General features: G+C 29.4%; 1 protein-coding gene across 1 annotated transcript in view; it reads right to left on the bottom strand.

The window, feature by feature from the left end:
* Positions 1-26,084, bottom strand: part of N (neurogenic locus Notch protein) — a 486,560-nt gene that overhangs the window by 175,131 nt on the left and 285,345 nt on the right. The window contains exon 4 of the mRNA XM_075372134.1: positions 15,121-15,316. Coding sequence (XP_075228249.1) covers positions 15,121-15,316 — 196 coding nt within the window. The remainder of the gene's footprint in view (positions 1-15,120; positions 15,317-26,084) is intronic.

Genomic DNA, 26,084 nt, shown 5'->3' with positions numbered 1-26,084 from the left:
TCTCTGGATACAGAGATTTTGAGCTGCATGAAATCCAGCTCAAAATTCTTTGTCTTATCTAAGGTAAAAACTAGTGTATGTATCTTCCTCTTTGGTTATGTAAGCTATTATTCAATATCAAACCATTAATAACAATCCTGAAACGAGTACGAGCGTTTGACATAAGAAAAAATCTGATGTGGAGCCACATGACTTCCTTGTACGCCTACTAAATTACATACAGAGAATATTTGCTGCGCTTCATTTAAACTTTTTTTTTTTTTGAAAGTGAGATACGATCCTCCAATTCTTTAACAAAGTGGACAGATACACAATTGAATAGTGGTGTTCGTATCAGCATTTTATATTAGTTTATATATTAAGTTTATGTTTCACGTCGCTCAAATATATTGGTGGTTAAGTGAGAACTTTCGGATCAATAACCATGGACACATCGGTTCGAATTCAACTTCATATACATATATCTATTTTTAACTTCTTTTTTTTAATTTAAATATTTCGATTTATTAATAATTATTAACCTCTGTAAAAATGTTTGAATTAAATTGAAATATACATAAAATTTTCTTTCAATAATAACTTCTAATTTTTTTATTGAAATATTATTTATGGTAATGTTTTTTACAATCTGAGGTTAATAATTATTAATAAATTAATATATTTAAATAAAAATAAAAAAAGTTAAAAATAATATATGTATATGAAGTTACATTCGTACCGATGTACCTTCCACTTGTAAGATCGAAATATTTCATTAATTAAAATTATTTTGCTATAACTCTATAATCAATGCAAATAAGTAAAACTTATGATATATCGTTGAAAAGCCTCTCAATGAGGACATATTACTACAGTTAAGAAAAAGTCCAAAATCCAACATTTTTTGAATTTTCGGCTTTTTAGGACACTTGGTCAAATCGATTGCAATCAAAATGGGAGATACACAACTAGATGTTACAACAGTCCTAAATCCAAAATTTCAACATTCTACGGCAAATCGTTTTTGAGTATTGAACCGGATGAACATAAAACACGTTTTATTTTCTTCTCCGCAAAATGATATTAATTTGCGAAACATACTGAACAAATACATTAATAATCAGGAAATCATAATAATTGTCTGCTGCATCAATCGCAACCGAAAACTATTCATTGCATCTTTTTGATTAGGGTTCAATATGTTTAACAAAGTTAAATGAAAAAAAAAAAAAAAAACAGTAGAGGAAAACATTAAAACAAGTGTCTACGTGTTTTTATTAACAGAAGGAGTAAAAGAAAGATAGAAACATATCAATGTAGGAAAGTAAACTAAAATATTGTATTTTTTGAACTAATAAATTTCAATAAAAGATAATCAATAATTCTCCATCAAAAATGTTACATGTATAATAATTTTACGAAAAAAAACAAGACTGAAGTATTCAACATAAGTCAATTTTATTTTTTGTCGTCTTATGTATCAAGTTAAGAAAACTCAGGTAAATCATGATCGCTTATGTTTAATCAACACATTATTAACAACTACATAATTCTAACATAACTTTTGTTCCGAGTAAATCAACACATATAAATTAAATCATTAATAAGGAAGCTACTTAGAATTTCACCGTAAAACACTCTTATCCGGAAATCATCGGTATAATTCATTTCCTTTCGCTAAATGTTTTAAATTTATAAACATAAATTTTATACGTATATAATTTAATATCTGGTTTAAAATACTATTAACTTATATGGTTTGTGTGAGTTTAACTTATATCGTTTCTCCCATCGATAATAATTAATAGCGACAGTAAAATGGTGTACACTGCATCGGAAAAATGAAAAAAAAAATAAACAAAAAAACACCGAAACAGAATGGTATTAGTATGAATACAAAGAAAAATAATTTAAAAAATATTTATATATATTTATAAAGAATATAAAAATCACTTGATTATATTTCCATCTTAATAATTAATATTAACGGACGCACACCACGTTTTAATTTCAAAACTACGTAAAAATTATTTCTTTAAAAAACTTTGTGAGGAAAAACAAATCCTAATAAATTTACAAAAATCAGAGGTTATAATTTAGTAATCACAAATTATTGCTGATGTTATGAGATGATGTGCGATTAAGGATGAAATCTAACACGTTATTATTATACATGTAACCCTATAAACTAAATTAAAATACTTAATAGTAAGCGCAGAATTAAACATAAACTTTCACATTTTAAGTGCTTAAATCCTGTGACCAAATAAACCAATATCACATATATGAAATGTTTGATAAAGTTTGCAAATAGCCCAATTAGTAACACAACCAATATATTAGAAAAGATAAAATCTTATCCATTAAATAATAATATCCGTTAAATAATCCTAAAAATTGTAAAAACTTTTTTTTTATCATTTACAACTTCAGTGTTCTTTTAAATTTTTTTCAACTAGCAGACCCGGCAATGCTTCGCTATTGCTGGATTTGAGTATACATAAAGATTAAATGAACACACTAGAAAGTTTGATAAAACATTAACAAATTGAAAATTACGGAACTTCACAAAATTTAACCGTTCCCTTTTCCTATTTTACTCTTTCTCCCTTTTCCCTTTACCCCTTTCTTTATTCCCTTTTTACAAATTTCATTTTTAACATATTCTATTTCCCCTTTTTCTCCTTTCCCTGTTATCCCTCTTCCCTCCCCCTTTTCTCTTTCCCTCATACCCTTTCCCTGTTTTCCCCTTCTCTCCTTTTACCTTTTTCGGTTTCTCCCTTCTCTTTTCGTTTGTCACCTTTCTCTTTCCATTTCCTTTTCCCCGTTTTCCCCATTTTTATTTTTTCCATTTTCCCTTTATTTCCTTTTTACCTTTTCGATTTTTCCCTTTCTCTCCACGCTTAAATCGGTCCAGTAGTTTTTTAGTCTATAGCAGACACACTTATCGGAAACACTGAAATTGAATCGTAAAATATTTTGTACTGCGTGCATTTCTTTTACATCCAACAGAGAGCGCTGTTTTTTTTAAATAAAAAAGCATGTTTTTACCTGTCACAGGTGTGATATCTTAGGCATATAAAAACACTCGCGTATTCGAATGCAACGTTGTGTCAAAATTTCAAAGCAATCCGTGAAGAACTTTCTGAGATTTAAGGTTTTGTGCAAACGGACATTTACATTTTTATTTATAAAGATTGCATACAACAAATGGCAGTCTATTATCTATTTTTGATTCCAAAGTAATAACTTTTAAATTTATCGGCAGCTTGTACGAATTCTACAATTCAATCTCTAACAGATGCCTAATTAAAGAAAAAAAAAAACTAGTAAATTATTATTTCCTTTAGTTAAATTATTATTACATCTAAATTAATATTCGTTAACTTAAAGATTTATTATTATTAAAATCAAAATAAGGAATCTTAAATATAAACCAAACGGTACTCACACTAAAAATATTCTGTTAAAATTAATTTTCTTAATAATTATCCTTCCCTATCCTCAAAAAAAAATCCGCAATTAATCAATCTTTGAAAATACTCAAAATATGCCAATTTAAAAGATTTCCCAACCGTGATTTTAAAAAGTCGTCTCAGGGAATAAAAAAATGAGTTTAATATTTTCTCAACAGATCAAGAAAGCCACCCTTAAAGGTACACACAATTCTGAACTAAAATATGATTTAATATTAGTTATTAAAGAAGAAAAATAAATTCACCAATGAATTAATACAGAATTTTTAAACTGCTGTCCGTTTACCAGAAACTAATCTAACAATTCTTAGCACAAATTTTCTATGAAAGATTTAAGATTACTGAATACTCATGCTTATATTGACTATAAACTAAGTGATGTGGACATTTGGAATTATTTTCAGGAGGTAACTTACATACATAACAAACAAAAGAGATCCTAAAACAGATCTCTATAGCGTAGCACTTACGACAATTTAAACTGCACAGTTCTTTAGCTTAGGAGACATTTCAAAATATTTAAGAAAAAACCTATATGAATTCCAATATTAAAGACGTTAGGGTTAATTTGATTTCAATGACAGGATTTGTAAACTTGAATATGGATGAAACAAAGAAGATCGAAGTCCAAAGAGGAGAGCTTACCATCATATTAAACAATGAACCGTTTTTTTTTTAAATTACAAAATTACACTGCCTGTAATTACAGTTCATTATGTTATAGCTGTCCTACTTCAGACCGACATTCCTGAGAAAGTACAATTAATAGAACCACAATGTAAATTTTAAATTACAAAGCAGTTCAACTCAAAGTATATTTTTAAAGCAAGGTATTAATGTACGTTTAACTGATTTAAACTAGGGTCTCAAGTATTGCCAGAACGGAGCAAACCGTTCTGTTATTTACAATGATAGAAACCAATCAAAGAGATTGTTAATCAAAATTTAAAAATGAATAAATAATAAATTAACTCTCTCCTCTCTTTCCATCGTTCAATCATATAAAAAATTAGTACTAACTGGAAATTATCAAGTCGATTTAACAAAAAAATATATATGCAAAACAAAAATTGTAATAAGTTTCAAGATATTACGTGATTAATCTTCGTGAAGATTTTTCGTTTTTAATCATCATACATTAAAAAAAAGAAAGTTATTTCTCCAATTTAATAAAAAAACATTTAATTAAATTTCTGAAAATTACATAACCTGTCCAAATTGATTGTAAAGGGCAGAACAACATCTACAAAAAAAATAAAGGCATAAATTTGTAAACGCTGTAATAAAACCAATAATCGTTAATTTTATTCTATTACGAGAATTTATGTTCGGTAAAAACACATTTACTACACTAAAATTTTTATAAATTAATTAAAATGTCATAGGTGGAATAAATACAAATAGAAAAATAAATTACGCATGAAACTAAATATAGGAAGGAGAGAGGAAATTAACGACGATAAAAAGGAAAAAAGAGTGATACTAATAAAAGGGATGGTAGAGAGGAGGGAAAGGGAGAGAAAAGAGAGAGTAACAGGCAAGGAGAAAAAATGAAAATATTCAGGATAATTAATAATTTCATTCATACAATCAAATGAACAGAACAAAGTAGGAGTTATACAAAATATATATATAAGTAGTAAATATTATACCAGTAGCTAACGCGTATTTGCTTTCTCGTTCTTCCTGAAAATCTGGGGCGTGAGAACTGCGTGATCAGGTGTCATTCCATTTAATAACTCCTACCATAACACCCTTTCTGTTTTCCTCGTTCATTTTAACATTATAATAATAAAAATAAAAATACAATATTATTATAAAATTGTTTCTAATATTATGAATGAATAATTTTATTTATACATTCATTAAAAATAATCCTAAATTCGTTTTTATTTTTAAATGTACTAGTTTTATTTAGCAGAACTGTTTGCTATATTTATAATGAAATTTAATTTTTAAAAAGAAAAAAAATTAATTAATAAACATCAAATTACTCATAAAAAATTTATTTTTTTTTTTACAAATAATAAAATTTAGAAACGTTTAAAATCCGATAATAATGTAAATATGAAAATTATCAACAAGAATTTCCGGTTCAAATATGAGAATTAATAGAAAACTTTAAAAAAAAAACACCAAACAAAATATATATCACACTATTTGTTACAAATAAATACTTCTATAACAACTTCGTAAGAAGTTATAGAATAAAATCTACTTCCAGCAGATACATCTAATACTGTAATAGGCATAGTTAAATACAATTTAAATTCTGGCATAAGAGTTATAATTATTGATGGGCTTATCTGCGATCCAAAAAAGAAAACTAAACAGTTTGTCGTTTGCAATATAAAATAATATTATAATAAATTTTGCTTTAACAATTAAAAGTTATGTAAAACGGAAAAAATAAAAAGTAACTTGCTACTAGAAAAAAGTTTAATAAAAAATGTATACTAAACCAAAAAAGAATTTATTACAACCAATTAATTTTTTCTCATCAAAAATTTGAGACAAAACATCATATAACTTTTAGTTTGGATGTCAACGGATCTTAACATTTGACACCTAAGGAACCCAAAATCCCGGAATGAAATTTTCCAGATGTTAATGTACGTGTGTAATCGGTGTTGGCCGCTAAATCACCTTATATCTTCAAAACTACTGGACCGATTTTGACCGATTACTTATATATATACAGGGCACTGTTGCCATTAAATTTTCAACTTAAAAAGTAAAGGGGGTGAGGCTGTAGAGCAAGATCACCTAAGTATCTCGAAATTTTGCCAAATTAAGGTCTTATTTTTCTTAGGCACATTTGTAAGCAATTAACACGTTCGCTGTGGCGGATAAAATAAAAAACTTGCTGTACGGGCAACTATGATGCCGTATAGTAAAATTGCCTACTATGCGTTACTGCACATATTGGCCCGTCCTGGGGTTTTGTACTTTCTTTCTTTTTTCTGTTTAGCCTCCAGGAATTACCGTTCAGGTATTCAGAGGATGATATGTATGAGTGTAAATGAAGTACAGTCTAAGTTCGACCATCCCTGAGATGTATGGTTAATTGAAACCCAATCACCAAAGAACACTCACTGGTATCCACGATCTAGTACTCAAATCCGTATAAAAGTAACTGCCTTTACCAGGAATTGAACGCTGGAACACTCGACTTCCAAATCAGCTGATTTAGGAAGACGCGTACACCACTAGACCAACCCGGTGGATTTTGGTGATTTGTATTGTGCATACGGATTTTTATACGTATTTTTATACGGATTTACTCTATATAATGAACTGTTTCACCTTGGATTTACGTTCGGTATGTATTTGTGCCGTACCGCATATCACATCGTATTTTAATCTCTCTGACAATTTTATGTGCTTTATATATATTTTTATCACAAATTGTTCAATAAATTATTCAATAAAACATTCATAATCTTATAAATGCTATCATTTATTTATAAATTAGATTAATTATATTACGTCACCTAATCAACTACTTACTGTTTTGATTTGTCATATTATTATTCCTAGATGAAATATGTTGAAATATTTTTCTTTAAAAGAAAACATCTATTAAAATTTTTATTTTAATAATATTAACACTGGAAGAAACATAAAATTTATTTCCAGATAATTGGGTCTGAATCGCGTCATATAAAATGTTTATTTGCCTGCTTATATAAACATCAATCCAAATTATTAAATAATTAATAAATTGATTTGCGTTTGACTTGATTAATTTTTTTTTTAACATAATATTATTTCGTGATGATTTCATTGTAAAAAAACTTTTTTAAATTCATAAATATCGAATGTTTTTATCATTTATATAGTCCGAAATTGTTAATTTTATTTTCCATCTTTTATTAATATATAAATAAATGATATAAATATAAATTAATTATATACCATTATAAATTCCAATAAAAAAGATTTTTTATAGAAAATTTGTCATATTTTAATAAAAGAAATGATGCTGGCACGGAACAATCAAGCAAAATTACCCCATATTTTTACGAATAGACGCTAAATAAGAATATGTATAAAAGAACTGTTCAGTTAGAGTTCGTTCACATATTTTCTGAAAGATATCGTAGACTACAAATCATTTAAAATAATATTTTTAGTTATAAAGAGAAATAAAATATTCATTACATATGGAACATTGCGCCGTAACGCACAGTCTTCAAGTACAACACGCCAACAATGAGGCCCGTACGGCACAAGTTAAGTTAAATAACTTACCGTTCATCACTGTACTGGATTACGCAGACGGCGACAAGCACACAGCAACACTACCTTTTATGGCACATGTACGCACCGTACCGCAGCGAACGTGTTAAAATATAATATTTGCAAAAAAATATTTTTCAAAATCGCACGCCCACCCCAAAAAAATTCTCTAAACTAGTGGCTAAGCGGGTATATTGCGTCAATTGTACCCCCTGTCACCACAAGGAGCGCTAGTGTAGCATTGACATACAGATGTAGAAAAATATATTTAAATAAAATTATGAACATTTTAAATTAAGTTTTGTATGTGTAAGACGTGCATCAAAAAAAGGCCGCGTGAAAAGAAAATCCTACAATTAGGTTTTCAGCTTTTTTTTTTAATTAGAAAACTTTTTGTATTTAAAATTGTTTACATTTATATAGTTTTAAAATTATTTTTAACAATTAGTCGGGCTACAGTAATAAATATAATTTTCCTCTAAAATTATTGTTTTGAATTATTTATTTGTGGTTTTTTAACCGTACATTTTTAAACGTAAAAAACAACCCGACTGGTCTTAAAACACCAATCATATAACAAAATCATTCCACAAATTCTCTATAAAACAAAATTTTCTATATTCAACATAAATCTTTAAAAAATTAAATTCGTTCATTTTTTTTTAAACAGTACAATTTCTCCAAAGATAAATAAAAACATTAACAATATTAGAATTTACGAAATAAAGTGATCAATTTTTATAAACAAAACACACGTTCTACGTTCCGAACGTATAAATTACCTTTAAATTTTTTAACGTAACACTGGTTAGCAGTTTTACTAAAAAGGATAATGGAGGACACAAAGTTGTTTATAAAAAAAAGACAGTTAATTTAGAGACAGACTGAGGGTAAAAGAATACTGATATAGGAAAAAATGTAACAGGAAATGGACAAGCTAAAAATACAACAAAAAAAAACGTTCAATTTCAACGTTTTAATGTTTCCTTTTTTCAAATTATAAAAACTATGTTTTTATATTTACACAAAACCGGCTAAAATCAATCCAAATATAGTAATTTTTATATCTATACAATTATTTGGAATTTAGAAAACAGTTAAATAAAACTTCTGTTTGGAATAAAATAACAAAATTGCTGCGAGCAAAAATTTTAAACATAGAATTCAACGATATTCATAAGTAAATAAAAATACTCCTACGTACAAGGAGAATATATAAAACAAGGTTCATTAATTAATTATTATAACAACTACTTGCATAGAACCGATGCACGATTATGCAATTTAATAAAACATTTACATTTGCATATCAAGCTAACAAACCGTTATTTCATACTAACTGAAATAGTAAGTTTCATTTTTGTATACACATCTACAAATAAATAAATACGGCCTATAACACGAATATACGTTGGCCTACTTAATGATAAGAAATTTCATAACACGTTAACTATATATTCACAATCTAAATAATTAAAAACGAAAATAAATAAATGAAATAAAAATATGAACCACCATTTTTTCTCACCTTGTAATTTGATCATGCAAATTTATATTTCTTCATTTCTTTTCCTTCAGTGTTATAGATTGACTGTGACATAATACTGTAAGCGACTGAATATATATATAATAAAAATAAAATGCTGTGTAATATAATGTTGAGTATTATTGAAAAACATATAAATGCAACTCTCTTTAACACGAGTGCACACTTACTTACTTGTACACCTTTCTTGTATACCTTTCAAGAAACAAACTTATTTTCAAAAATATATTGCCCGCATATACGTTTTGAATGAGGGGAATACTCAAAAGTTCGTTATCTTTTTTTTTTTTTAATTTAGCTTTATTAATTGGTAAAAAAATAAAGACCGTTTTAAAACAAAAAAGTGGGGGAAAAAACAGGCTAAAAACTCAGTAGAAAAATCAACAACTGACAACAATTCGACACTTTCAGTCCTAAAATTTAAACACAATCATCCAGTAAACTATTTTATTAAAACATAAACAGAAAAAAAGGTATTTACATGAATACGTTGATTTTTCCTTAATGATTAAAAAAAAATTAACGTACATAATTTTAAAGGTAAATTATAATAATTTCTATATAGCTTTTAATTACTACAGTTTTATAGAAAGAAAAATATTTTATTAAATCAATGTCATTTAAAATAACACTTAAAGAAATTTACCATTTTGAACAGAATTTTTTTGACAACCAGAAAATTATAATTAGCAGACGAACGGCGGCAATCCTTTTTGATGATGAAGATTCGAATCAAGCCTCGGCGCGTGGCTGACGAAATGGAAAATGAGGATGAATCAGAATAAATCGAACCGTGTGACATTTACGATGAGAACGGGTGATTGTCCACGAGTCCACCTGAACAGCGTCTAAATCCCTCACACGTATAGGGTCTACAATTGATCGTCGCCTGACATGAAAGGGTCACGTGGTACAAAAGAGGACACAGCTTAACAAAAAGTAAAGGGAACTAAATTTATTGCCGGGTAGAAGCTCACGATTGTTGTCTACAGAGTTATCCTTAAACCTAGACATATAGGATCCGGCAATGTAACAGCACTATTGGGATAATTCAAAGATTCAAAAAAAAAATTGGTGAGAACTATAACAGAGATGCCGTGGTTTGTTAGCTGTAGAGAAATTCATGACTATCCAGGATTACCCTTCTGTTTAAGAAGAGATTCAAAAATTTATCTCGAGGTACAAACAGAGATCAGACAAACATGTGAATTATCTGGCAGTAAATCTATCGTACAAAAGCGATTACATCAGGCGATTGAAACATTTTCTTCTGCCGGACCTGGGAGATGTAATCAAGGACTGACCTGGAGAAGGAATCTAAAAGTAGTGAACGTCATTTCGATAACCTGCGAATAATAACTATTTATATTTGCCGAAATTATTTATATTGGTATTGATGACATTGCTTTTATTTTTTCTTCCTGTGATTTCTTTCTTCAAGCGCTGCGGTAAGTACTGAATTTTACTTGGACCACCTATATAAGTGCTTTTCCTAAATATGAATTGTTGAACTTTTGTATGATTTAATGAGGTGTTTCGTCGTGGACCTTTCTTCCCGTGACTATCACGACTCAAATTTACTTATGGTTCTCTATACGGTACCGATTGTAAAATCACCTTTATAGAACGAAAAATTAAAGGGACTTTTATGGACCGGTTAAGAAAAAGCTAGCTTTTATTAACGTAATATACATTTGTTGAAATTTGTACTCTAACTACAATATAATAATATTTTTAAAAAAAAACTACAATATACTAATCTAAAAAAAAAAGTCTTTAGAAATCTTTGGCAAACCTTCTCATAAAAGAATTTTAAAAAATATTTATTTTTTTAAATTTCGACAAGATTTCTTTTTTAATGACATTTCTATAACTTTTTATTGTACTAATAATAACGATAATTAAACTACATTATTTACATAAGATGTATTTGAATAAATATTTCTCTTGTAAACAAGTAAAAAATTACACACCTGTAAACGGGATTTAAATGTAGAATCCCTTGATATTAACGGTTGATTTACTTAATGCGTTAATGAATATTAATAATTTAATTTTAATTAATACCGTAATTTAGTAGCCAATATATTAGACATTTAGATATAAAATATTAGATAACATACACGTTATACTAAATAAAATAATAAAAAATATTAGTAGAAAATTAGAAATTATCAGGAATTAAATAATCACGAAGTAATTCAAAACAAGAAATAAGAAAATAGTACACATTTTATATACAATTAACGAAGTAATATACTGTCTACTGTGCAAATAATATACGGTGGTATGCATACGTGTGTGTAAAACTAATATTGGAACTATCTTGATAAAAGCATATAAGCAGCAGCAGTAAACTATACTTATTAATAAAATGTTCTATACCCTTATACGTACGTTAAAATAATTGCAAAGAATATCCTTTAAACTTAATAAATAATAAAACATCCATTATCTCACTAATAGTAACAAATAAATGAAGAAAAAACACAACACTATTTATTTGATAGTAACTTAAGCATGTGCAATAATAAATACATAAATAATAAATAGAATAGTAATTACTGTACACTTAATTATAATAAATAAAATGATCGAACTATATGGAAAATCGATTAGTAAATTCAATAAAGAACAACAATACCATCAATAAAACAATATAGTTACCAACAATAAAGATCAATATGTTTAATAATAGTGTGTAATAATATTATTATTTCAGAAAAAGAGAATGAATTTTACTTTCAAAAATTAAAAAAGTATATATATATATAATATAACGATCAATATTTTACGAAATAGTCTAAACAATATGTTTCTTTAAGATTTATGATCGTTATTAACTAATATTGTACATAGACATTAATATTTCTAAACGATCCATAAATGGTAAAGTAATTATATGTTATATCTGTTAAGTATTTTCTACTTTCTTTGTAAGCTTGTTAAAACATTTTAAATGCTAATTTATAACACAGTCTTTGCATATTATAAATAACATCGGTACATAAATAACATACTCTAAACACGATTACGGATAAATGTAATAACATGTACTGTTAGAAAATACAAATAATAGTTAAAATCATTCTTTTATTTAGATTTAATTATTAGATTTTATATTTAATCGTAGGTTTTTCATCGGATATCTAAAAAGACTGGTGGAAATCTGAAAAGATTTTATTTAGATAATAATCTACTATGCAGAAGAAATTTCTTAATGTATTTATGATTTATGGCAGTGAAATACAGAAAATATAAATATTAGAAAAAAGGTTTTGAAATGTGAAATTTTATAAGAGGAGAAAAATGTAGAAAATCAAGTTAGATGATAAAGTAAGAAAAGAAAATATATCAGATAAATTAAGAAAAGTTTATTGTTTGACAGAAACATTATAAGAGAATACGATTAAAGGACCATACGTTAAATTACAAGTGTTAGTGAATTTGGTTCTGGATGGAAGTGCAGAAAGTAAAAATGGTAAAATAAAATAAAAGAATAGACAGTAATTAAAGACGTAGAATGGTTGAGCTAAACGAACTGGTACAAAGAAAAGAATGGAGAACTGGTAGAAAGAAAGTAATGGAGAATGAATAAAACCAATGAACCAAAGGATGACAAAAAAAAATTATAATTTTACTTAATCGATTTTCTACGTAATTATAAGCTTCTACTGGTCCTACAACTCATTTTCTACCAAATTTGAGGGTTATCAAATGACCCTCACGCAAATTCAAGAGGCTTTAGATCTGTTAAAAGAAAAATTAACTCGAATTCTTTTACTCAAGATAAAATAGTTCTTGAAAATCTTTCAAAACCTTCTAAACAATTCTAAGCCAGAAAAAAGATTAACTTTTCTTTTTAAAAAGCACTATTAGTAAGAAAATGGACCTTAAAACTTCACAATGTAATTTTTTCCATTAATATATCGAATCGAATGTATTTTTTTCAGAGACTTCAGATATCTAGAACGATTTAATTGATTCCTGACCCGAATGAAAATAGTGACAGAGTAACAGTACCGATAAACCATTAATGTTAGATTAAAACTGATCCGGTTGGGTCAATCGTTAAAGGTTCCTCAACTATCATTTCAAATAGCTGAATGAATTATTTAAGAAAAGCTATTTACCTGTTTTCTAAAAGAGAAAATTTGCTTTTCTGGACTATATTGAAAAATATTATTCATAAAAACCAGATAAGGGAAAAAGCAATTAAATAGTTTCCAAATTCAAACCAAAAACTAATCAATTTAATAAATACCTAATTTAGATATCGTTTTTTCTCCTAGAATTAACGTATTCCAGTAGCACAAAAATATTATTATACAAGTTTTAAAATAGAGAAAATTAATAACAAAAATATTATAAGATTTTGGACAGTTGAAAATTACGTATAAGTATGTAAAAGAAACATAAGATTAAAAAAATATTAAAAGAAAAATTACACCAAAATTACAATGTTTAAATTTCAGTACACAAGTTCTTAAATATATGTTACGCAATATAAATAATTTATTATCCTTTTGAAAATTAAAATTAATGTTCCAAATCAAAAATAACGATCGATGATATTAAACAATAAAAAAAATAATAAAAAAATAGTTTCAATATATGAAATTAAATGCAATCTACATTTACAACATAACATGAAGAATTAGAAAGGAAGGCCGAATAAGAAAGAACCAGTGTCGTGGGAGAAGGGAACTTATTGCATCGGTTATAGCATATAAAGGAGTGAGTACGCCAATGTGTTCCCCGAGGGGTTCCCAAGAAATTAGGCCAATTGAGCTGTTCCGGTCCAATCCCTTGGCCTTCCTCACTACTAGATCTCTTCTTGTTTCTTTCCTAACTAGAATTTAAAATCATGACAATTATTAAATCATTTAAAATGAAATATCATTTGTTTCAATCAATTTACGATACGAAAAATATATTAAAGATCAAGATATTTCAAAATCAGATAAATTTTAATAGTATCGCTTTCGATCTAACCGTTTCTTTTTCTCAAGCGTATCTCGCTACACTCGATAAAATCTATTGCATCAGATAAAAGGAATATAACGTTCGTACATAACCATGAAAGGCGATTCATTTGCGACTCTATCATCCTCCATCGGAAGGTGTTACAAGAAAGGTCACTTCTTTAGATCCATAAAACAGATCATAATTTATACCAAAAATTGGAGTCCAGGGTCTAATATCTAACAGTAGGAAGGGCCAACGATCTACCTCATATTCCACACAGCTGGTACCAGTACACATTAGATGCGTTAACCTATACAGGGATGAGAAAAACCCTGATGTCTTTAGTAGACAGTACCTCAAACAAATCGGAATTTCCAAAATTGTGGATAAAAAAAAATATTTCGGGTCATTAGTAGTTCAAATTTTTATTAATATGAAATTTTGACTTACATCCAACTGGTTATAATGTAATTTCATCAGAGGTAGACAATTCTAGGAAAGACCGAACCAGTTAGATTTTAACATTAACGGTTCCTACACTTTCCTCTCCAACACCAGTTTTTTGGTTCTAATTAACCACAGATTTTGAGCTGGCGATCCACAGATGTAACAAATAATAGATATATGCGTAACAAGCAACAAGAAACATAGCTGTCTTCGGATTTCAAATCAATAAAGCTGGACTAAAATCCAGAATATCTATGATTTCTGGGCAATCATAAGAATCAATCAACTTCTAATTTTCAAATAAAGAAAACAATCTAAAAAACAAATATTACAGAAACCGTAAAAAACGGAACTAATTTACCACATTAAAAAAAAAAACAAGATTACTTTAAAAATTCTTAATTATTTATATTGAAATATTATCTTAAATCTTTCGTAAAATAATTAAATTGTTTTACTTACGTATAAGAACCATGTGTATTGACGCATTTTCCATGTTCACACGGATCATTATTGCATTCAACTATATCTTCCGAACACGTCGGTCCAACAAAACCAGGAGCACAGGTACATTCATACGAATCGTCCAGTGATTTGCATTCAGCACCATTACGGCATGGCATTGAAGCACAGTGATCTTGTAATTCACAATGGCTCCCTATAAATAAAAAAAGAATAAATTATTATTAAATTGAGAAAAAAGAATAAAAATATAAAATAACGACGTAAATAAATGTTTTAAATTTTTATAACAATCTTATGCATACATCAATCATTAATATTTTACTAATTTTTTAAGGAAAAAACTGTAATACTGTTGTCAATATTGTAACAATAAAAAGTTTGAATGTATCACACATTTTGCTATAATCATTAAGGCTTAAGTTAGCAACAAGTACAACTCAGTAACAAACAAAAGAATTAAAACTCTGAAAAAACAGACAAAAACTTAAATATACGGAGGAGTTAATAGTTATATTTTTGTCGGAGCACTGAAAGTTAATAATAATGATAATAGCTTCATAACAATAACAAAAAAAAATCCTCGCCGGAAGAAAATCTTCGGTACGCCGGAAGATGGCGGTAGATTCCACCGGTGCTAAGTAGGGGATAGAAGAGATTTCCACCATAAAGTTAAGAAAAACTTAAATTTACTAAATACGACAATGTTTGCATGTGAAAAATGTTTGACACGTTTAGCATACGACAAGCTCCATCTTCTTACAATTCCAGCAACATTTTGGTCATCCCTAGCCGTAAGGGTTGATCATATCAAAAATTGTTGCAGACAAAAATCTTAGATAATGTTTAGAGGACTAACGAACACTTTAAACCGATTCGATACTGTGCCTATTAAGGAAGGTATGATTTTTTTGTCTTCGAAATCCCATTTTTCCCTCCCTCTGGGCCAATGGTTGGTGATATCAAAATACCTTTCTTCCGTAAGTTTTAGGCTCTTATCCAAAGAATAGCAGGAACTTTAAACGAATTCGATATTTTACTCAATAAGAAAGTTATAGCGATATTTGTTTTTTTCGAAAAAGCCTCCTCATTTCAACCCCCATGGTCTGATTTTGCCCATTAATGAACTCGATCGAGATTTTGAATCGTTATATTTTATGTGTAAATTTGTAAGTGATTGGTGGAATATTACGGCAGTTATCGTGTCCACAAGGAAGTGAAATAAATATATATACACCTTGAAATGACGGTGGTTTTAGGGTCTGGAGGATGTGAAACGCGAAGATATTTTGAAATTTTCCGGAAGTTAAATCATGGTACCCATTACAATAGGTAGCTTTCTTATAAAATCTACCTAAAAATTACGGGTTGTTCTTAATTTACTCCTTAATATTGTTTTCTGTTAAACTGTAAAACTTTATTTCATTAATGTTATCATAATTTTTTTTAAAATTACCTAATTTTGATTACAAGACTCGACTTAGTACCCTTTCACGTACTTAGCCAAAAAAAAATCTAAAATATTTATTTATTTTTCAACAGATGAAGAGCAGTGATAGATATAAAATCAGTCAAATTTAGCAAACCATAAAAACAATGTAACAATACAATTTAATAATTAAAGATTGAAATGACACAATTACTAATTTAGTATATGAAACATATCATTAATTGTAAGATCTTAGCGTCTCATTCACCAACGGCTTAACAACCCACTTCGATTTTATAAAGACATGCCACCTACAAATAAAAAAACTCCAATAGAGTAGAAGACTATTAAAAAAAAAAAATAGGTTTTTAAATTATTTTCCAAACATTTTATTACGGTACATTGTCTTTTGTGTAAACGATTAAAATATAACATAATACTTGCTTGGAAAATTAATAGAACACGGTGAAATGAAATTATATTCTTACGGATGTCATATATTATAAGATCGCTTTTGATGACGATATAATCAGCTTTAAGTGGCATAGCATCTTTATTACGCGTAGATACATAATCTAAATTGTAAATACAGATAAATTCTAATACTAATTTCTTCTGTATGATTTTTAAATTTTGAAATCTGCGGTTAAGTTGATTAAAGGTCTTTGTTAATGTATAAATAATTTGATCAGGTGAGCTATTGGAAACTACCAAATAGAATTATATATATCGTATCAGAAAATATTATACTAATATAAAAAATTACCGTCAATGATTTCTAGATAAAGGATTGAAGAACAACTTTTACTTGACATTTCATCAATAAAATTATTCGAGAAGAACCTAAAGTGTATTTCTAAACCTCAAAAATTTAAGGAATTAATTAGCAACTTCAATCACTTATTTTTTCATTTCAATTCATGGATAAGTTATTATTTTCTTTATTAAGTTACAAAAAAAGGACACTTAATCTGTGAAACATTCATATTCACGTTAAATCAAACATGATCTATAAGAAGTAGTATCTTTTCTTATTCTTTCATCCAGTGTGCGAGTATTTATAAATATTTTTCTTCTATCGTCCATTTTATAGTAAGTTAATCGTAATTCAGATAGGAATATTAATAATAAAAAAGACAAGCCTAATAAGAAAAATATATCTGACTGTAAAAATATAATGGTAAATAACAAAAATTTATGTACAAGTGTACCAAAAGTCCAGCAGCAGAGGGATTTTACTAATTTTTCTCTATTTTCTAGTTGCAGGACTGAAAGATGTTGACCACTGAACAAGGTAATCCTCCTTTGTGGAAGAGGAGGATTCTCTCGTAGACAAGTTGCAGATGAATTTAATGCAAGGCATCATCAACGAGAGCCAGTGTTGCACGCAACGGTTGGCAGACTACTAGCAAAGTTCAAGGCTATAGGTAGTATTGCCGATGTGGACGTCCGAGCACTGCAGAAGAGGTAGTGGAAGGGGTTTTGGCGAAGGTATCTGCAAGTCCGAAAAATCAATTCGCCGAATAAGCTTGGAAGTTGGTGTTTCTCGGTCAACAGTATGGAGGATCTTGCAAAAAAACAAGTATCATCCGTACACGTTACTAGTGTTACACCACATATCAGAAGACGATCCTGATCGCCATATGGAAATGTGCAATTGGTTTTTCACCCAACTGGAGAAGGACCCAGAATTTTCGTCTAAAGTTATGTTCTCTGACGAAACCAACTTATACGTAAATGGTGAGGTGAACTGATATAACTTACGATACTGATATGACAATAACCCTCACTGGTTTATTGACAGTAAGGAGCAAGGAGTTGTTCGCGTCAAGGTTTGGTGTGGTTTGTGGAAAGACCGGATCATTGGCCCCTTCTTCTTTGAAGGAACAAATAACTGTGAAACTTACTTGGCAATGTTAGGAAATGAATTACTGTCCGATTTGGATTTGCTGAGTTTTGGAAAACCAGAATGGTTCATGCAGGACGGAAGTTTGTGATTGGCTAGAACATTCGTTCTCAAAGTGGGCGACTACGCCCCCTTGTCGGTGACGGAAGCCTTCAGGGGGGGCGGTAGAAGGCTCACAGAAATTTGGGGGCGTTTAGGCGGTCTAGGAAGGTGATAGCTGATAAAAAAAAAGGCAAAACTTTTGTTTTCCTGATACTTCAAATTAACTTAAATACCTAATACACTAGTACAAAAAAATTAAATATTTTATGATAAAAAATGATTATGTTCAAACAACCTTAAATTTGCAACCAAGAGGCTTAGAGACGAATAAAAAAGAATTAAAGGTTGAATACTCTACTTTTTGACTGTATACTTCAGATTTCAAAAATCATCAAATTTTTAAAAAAAATCTGTGAGAAAAAAGTTTAAAAATTTGAAAGTTTTTCTTAGTGTTTGATCGAGCACATGGGGGAAACGAAATTTTTTCAGTAAACTGAATTAAAATCGTTGATAAGCTTAAGACTTTATCATTAATTTAATTTTTTGTATGTCTCTCTACGATACAATTGTAATTTTTTTGAAAGCAATTTTACTAAATACTTCCAAAAATGATTAAATATGCGTGATAACTGCTCTCATTTAAAATATAAGTTTCAACTCAAAAACAGGATATGCCACGTTTAAAAACAATAATTGCAATTGCTGATTTTAACAGCGCATCTTAAAAACAGCAATTGCAATTATTATTTTCAGCAAATGCTAAGTTTAAAGATTTTGGGGGCTAGAAAATGTTTAATTCTCAATATGGACGGTGGGCGAAAATGTTTGATAATCAATGGGCTAGATCAACACTTTCCCCAGTGGATCGGTCGTAGGGTCGAGTGGAATGGGGTCCACGATCCCCGAATTTAAACCCGATGGGTAGTGTCGTGTAAGGTTATGTAAAATCCCAATTTTACACAGTCAAGATCAGGGATAAAAATCATCTGCGAGAGCGCATCACAACTGTCTGCCAATCTGTAACGCCTGACTTTGTAATCGGCATTTTGCGGAACACGGAAGACGGTTTTCAATTTGTTTCGACTTGTACGGAAACCATATTGAACAGATACTGTAATTATATTGTATACACATCACTATGCGGGACTATCGTATGGTGCGGGACTTTTGGAACACCTTTATAATTTTCCTTTTTTAATTTTGATTTAAAGGTGTAATTAAATAATTACGATAGAAGATATAAAGGAACGAGTTATTTATATTTAGGGTCATTTGTAAATCATTAAAAGGCTACTACTTCTAAGTGTGAAAAAAATTAAATGATTGTTAACCGAGCGCAGTAACATAGAAAAAAATATATATATAAAATATTATCAATACGAATGTGGAATAAACAAATTGAAAAGAAAACATGATATGCTATCTTGACGAGTTAGTGAACTGTATTTAGAGTTTAAATATAAAGCTGGTGAGTTTGAGAGACAGTTAAAGGGTTAAAAGAAAAGACAGTGAGCGAGTATATTGAAGAGGACGGACAGGATAATGATCACTGACACGCTCCCTTTAACAACGACAGGACAGCCTAATTCATCCAATCACTGCCTATTTGTCCAACTAAACAAGCATGCTACATTACTAGCTAGATATCTAACATTGCAATCCGATACTTGTTGCTTATACTTTCAGTAATATTCCGCGCGCATAGAATATTCTTAAATTAAGTTCATACCGACCATTCTTTCTACATAATGAATGCAAGATACTATATTTATATTATTTAAAAGACTGGAAATTTTTCCGATTATTTTCCGAGGTTTTAATACGATTTAGAGATTATTATAAAGAAAAACCATCGGATAGATTCCATCGAATGAAAAATGCTCCTATGTGATTCAAAGATTAGTCCAAATTGAATTGGGGGTGGGGGAGGTGAAAATGAAAAATGAATGAAAACAGTAATAAGCAAATAAAATAAGAAAAAAAGAATGAGGAATATACGTTACCTTTAAAATGGAATGGAAATGAAGTAGTTAAATATATTAAGAAAAAACAAAATAAATTGCATAATTTTGTTCTGAGGAAGAAACTTAGGTTTATTTTAATGAAAATATGATGAGTCGAATTAAAATACATCGATGTCCTTTTCCCTTTCCAAGGGAAAAAGATTTTTCTATTTATGTTTATTTTAATTAAGGAATCAGACAAATACTCCCACGGGACTTCTGTCAGAAGGCTTATTAGGCGTTACCGAAGAAACCTAACTAATCCGTCCTGCCAGACAACAGATTTAGGAAAAATTCCACACAAGAATCTCATATTCAAGAATGATACGTCGTACACCTTCTAGAAACCGATAATAAAATCTATATTAGGATATTATATCGATGTATGCGGAGTAAAAAAGAATTTTCGGTATAGTTCAATCTAAAATAATATTTAGAATAGGATCTTCTGTACGCTATCTCTCGATAACGGAGCAGGGAGTTCTTGGGGGAAAACTATAAATTTTGTAAATCGTACATTCCCCAGAGTCTATAAGGAATATTTATTTAATCATCTTCCTCTAAAATTATATGTCCCTAATTCGATTTAAAAGAACCCCTAATAAACTAAAATTAAAAAAAAAAAAGATTCGATAAACAGATTAATATAACAAATTAATTAATGTGCTTACTAAAATCGGACGAATAAAATTAAAATAGCTATCCGAGTAACCAAAAATCTTAACAATAAGAGATCGATTTCTTACAATGCGAAGTTCAGACATTACATTATGGTTGTAACATTAAATAATCATGGAATACTAAAGAATATTTTGAAAAAGGAAAGAAAAATTCAAAGAAAAATATTAGGCGCGAACTAAGAAAATAAAAAAAAATGTTTCAGATGAAACGAGGAAATTTATAGAAAATTTGAAAACATAATCGACACAACTAAAAAACTAAAATAGTCATTTACGGTCATTTAATCAGAATGAATGAAGAAATATTGGCAACAAAATCTTTCAATTTCTTTGATAATTTAAAAATTAAAAATAACTGGGTTCTAGAAATAGGAAAGGATCTCAAAGAGATTTGAATAAGAGAAGAAGAAATTGTAGACTGGGAAATTTCCAAGAAAAAGTGTATGAAAATTCACATAATTTAAACAAAATATTTCAATTGTCTTGAGCATATTTTGTATTCAAAGCACAAACGAGTATGAAAAATACACCATTCCACAATAAATACAACCTCATATTGAGGTTATGTCTGTTGTCGACCTTAAATTGAGCGTAATTCAAGGAAATCTCAACCAATCTTTATCGGATTTTCACATGCACAACATCAGATAGACTACTATAGCATAACTAAATTTCAATGAAATTGATTTAGTAATTTTGGAGATTTTTGAGCCACAAAATTTGATACTTAAATTAAGCGTAACCTCAAGAACGACTCGACCAATCTTCATCCAATTTTAACATGTACAACTTCAGTTATACTACTACAGCATATCTAAATTTCGAAGAAATTGATATAATAATTTTGGAGAGCTTCGAGACGTAGATTTTATACAATATATGCATACACAGTGCGATCATTTTATTGCGTATTATGTGCATTACTTTAACAGTATCTAAGGAATGGTTTGCGTAAATTACCATCGTAGACAGGAATACCGTACGGTAGTACATAAACGGCCACAAAGAAATTAGGTCTACATGCATGCCGAATACATTGCGTACAGGAACTGAAACCCCCAGACACTGTTAAAAGAATGTCAGTGATTTATCAACCAGATGGAAAGTAATGGGATGGACATACTGGATAAAGTGTTTTTTAATGATGAACCATATCATCACCTTAGCGGTTACATCAGTAGTTATGATGTAACCACAATACCAGAACAACAGATATTGTTCAACACTGCTTAAATGAATCGCCGCTGTATTTACAGGATGTAAGGGTTTGGTGTGATTTCTCGACGATGAATCGTTGGCCCGATTTTTTTTACGAAACCCTTAACATTCTGACATAACAGGAAATAATTATGTCAAGGATATAATTATTTATTTTTGTAGCTCTTCTCCAACCTGATGAACCTACTGTAGCCTCCAACAAGACTGAGCAACAACGTGCCATAGATCTAAAAACACCATGGAATTTTTGGAAAAAATGTTTGATGATCGCATGATCTCAAAAGGTCTGTGGCCCCCCTCGATCCCCTAACTTTTGAAAGGACGTGTATATCGAGCAATCCCACGTAGTCCACAATACCAGGAAGAGCCATTACTGCAGAGATGAATTTCATTAGCCCTGATGTACAACGAAGGGTATCCAAAAAATATGGTACGAAAGGTTCGGACCTACCTTCAGGAAAATGGTGGATAATTGTAAGACATTACCAGTTGAGCATAACTACATCCCATGAATCAAATCAGATGTGAATATTTCTGTATTACAGTCTGTAGTGGAATTATAGTGTATTGAATCACGATGTGCACGATAAGATGACCGCTCTATATATATATATATATATATATGTGTGTGTGTGTGTGTGTGTGTGTGTGTGTGTGTGTGGGCGCGCGCGTGTAAGGAAATTACATTATATGTGAATGGTATTTTCGTTTTCTTCGTACCTCAAAACATAAAGAAAATTCCATTTCAACCACCAATCCTACCATGCGACCGTAAATAATACTATACTTTTCTTTCAAAAGTCGGTAAAAACATGAGTTATGTATAATAAGGATAACAGATCATTTAAAAATAAATGAAGTGCATATTTTTAAAGCTTTAATGTCACAGAAAATTAAGTAAATGAATAAAACAGTTGAAAATTTCTAGTCCTTCAAGAATTCCGAAAAGAAAAACATACTATTCATACAGAAAATAAATAAATATAAAATTAAAAATGCTACTTTTGATGAGAACTACTTAGGTAAAACATATAGAATTACGTATTATTAAATTTATAATTATTCTTAATTAAATATATTGTAATATTAAATAAAAAAATACGTTCCATAAAATGTTAAATTACAAGTATTTAACGTAACTGGGTAATAATCTACAGAATTTTATGATGCGATTTAAAACAAAGTAGGACTAAAGATGAGCATGACATTTAATTAAATAATATATAATTGTATAAAATATCAGATAATATGTAAGAATAAAACAACCTGCGATAATCTTTCTCTTTTAATTCCTTACCGACCTAAGAATGTGTGTGTGTGTGTGTGTGTGTGTGTGTGTGTGTGTGTGTGTGTGTGTGTGTGTGTGTGTGTGTGTGTGTGTGTCACATACTACACGCGATGTTGAGAGCACAAAAAACAAAAACAAAGTAGATACAAGTACTACAATAATCAGATAAAATGTAATGAGCAATGATTTGAAGTAAGACAAGAATCTAAAATGCTGTTACAACTAAGCTTAGTTCTAAATTGTTTTTCCTCATTATAAAAAGAAAAAAAAAGCTTACGTACTCACTCTTCTACTAAATTCTACTTAATAACTGAAAAGGATAAGAACTTTAGAAGAACAAAAAATCCAAATGATCAGATTTTATCTATTTTAGTAGTCAATTAATAATTATTTAACAATTTAAAAAAATGTAATAAAGGATTGTAATGTAATCGATAAATTCAATGGAGATTAACATTTTTACATGAAAATAACAACGTAACACAAACTACATAATGAAATATGTTAAGAACTTGTCACATTTCTATAAGTTTTTTTGTTTCCCAAGGGACAAATTCTTTTGTGTAAATTCATTATTATTCAACAACCCTAGACAGTTCTATCAACGATTCATGAGAACATTTAGATAAATTGTGCCGATATATATTTCATTTTGGTATAATTGGAGATTACTACAGTTACTATAAAATGTTAAAAATACTTCATTATTATGAAACTAGTAGAATATTACTCATGAAAATTACTCATATTGTTTTCATTTTGTATGTTAATATTTTTAAAAAATCCATCAAGGTAGAAAAAATGGAAGAAAGAAAAAAATATATTTATTAATGAAAATAAGTACAATATTAAATTATGAATTCATCACATTTATGATCAGCTATTTTTGAGATAAAGATCAGTTATTTTTCGATACAGGTTCAAATCTTAATAAAATATTAAAAATAGTTATAAATGAGTTTAAACTAGCATGTACTTTAATTATTATAGTTCAATTAATAATAGTGGACGTAGTCGGCCTAAATCTGAAATCGTGCAAGTTTAAATGTCCTGAACTAATCTACAACATGTACTTCAGGAAATGTTTTTAAAATTACCAAATAATTAACGAGAAGTGATGATCGAAGAATCTCTCGGTAAGTAGATAACTATTTAACCTGCATGCTGTATATATAAGGTGTTTAATTTTTTTTTAAAGCATAAGAAAGATTGAAGCTGAGGTGTGAGACAGGATAACAAGGAAAAGAAACAAAAACGACAACAACAAAAAATATGTATGAAAGAGGAGAAATGTAAAGAATATTCGTCCATTAATTTCTGAAAATTGAAATCGAAGAGGGTAAGGAAGACAATTAAGAAAAAATGAAATTACTTTATAAATTTTGATTTAAATTGAAAATCTTTCAATTTTTACTTTTTGTTATTTCCTAAAATAAAATATTTATTTTAACAAAAATCAATCGTGCATTATTCTTTCATGCCGATGTTGATAAAATATTATTATAATAGAAAATGGTATTAAAAAAACACTTCACTTTTTGGCCGTATATTTCTAGTGATGGCTTGGGGAATAACGGGGCAGTATTTTGTTTCACCTCTCACCGTTAAAAATACCCTTAACGTGAATTGGAGGTACAAAATTAAAGGTCTACTGTCGGCAAGTTAGCGGGGGAGCAATCACTGTGGCGAAACATGACTCCAACTACCGCATATTCATTAAAACCAAATATTACAGAATTAATATTTATTTATGGTTGCGCCATAAAAATCTAATTAATTTTCAAAATCGGTCATTAAAAACGCAGCACTGGTAGTTATTGAACTAATATGATTTATTTTAAACATAAACAGTCAATTACAAGAGAACTGTAATAGAAATTTTAAGTTCAGTTTATTGCAGTTGCAATATATACAAAATCCTTAGTATCAAAAACACATAAGTCAAGAATTACGCCTTTACTGAAAGTAATGAAACTCATTTTACAGCTAACCCAGTACTGACAGAAGCAAGTTATCACATTTTTCGATCTTATTTTAGCATATTTAGTCACAACTGATACCTCGCCGATAAGCAAAACCAGTCGTCTCGGCATGCCGTGGCAGCAGTCTCTGCTCCCTTGCCTGCCACTGTCCTAGAGGATCGCCCATCGGGGTCCCAATAGCCTCATCGAACCCCACCGACTGCCACGTCTTGGTAGCCGATGAGATATCCTCCGCTACTGGGCTACCCTTCCCGGCTCTAACCTACATAGCCCGGGGAGGGGAGTGACGGGCGTGCCTTTCGCTCGTCCGTCACCCCCCCCCCCGCGATGTCACATATCGTGAGGATCCCCTATGCCATCATTGGAGAGCCCCGATCTGCCCGAGGGCAGGTCAAACCATCCTAGACATAAGGGCT

This window comes from Lycorma delicatula, chromosome 7, assembly GCF_047948215.1.
Source record: "Lycorma delicatula isolate Av1 chromosome 7, ASM4794821v1, whole genome shotgun sequence".
NCBI lineage: Eukaryota > Metazoa > Arthropoda > Insecta > Hemiptera > Fulgoridae > Lycorma > Lycorma delicatula.
Note: the sequence above shows the minus strand (reverse complement) of the source record. Positions and strands in the feature narration are given on the sequence as shown.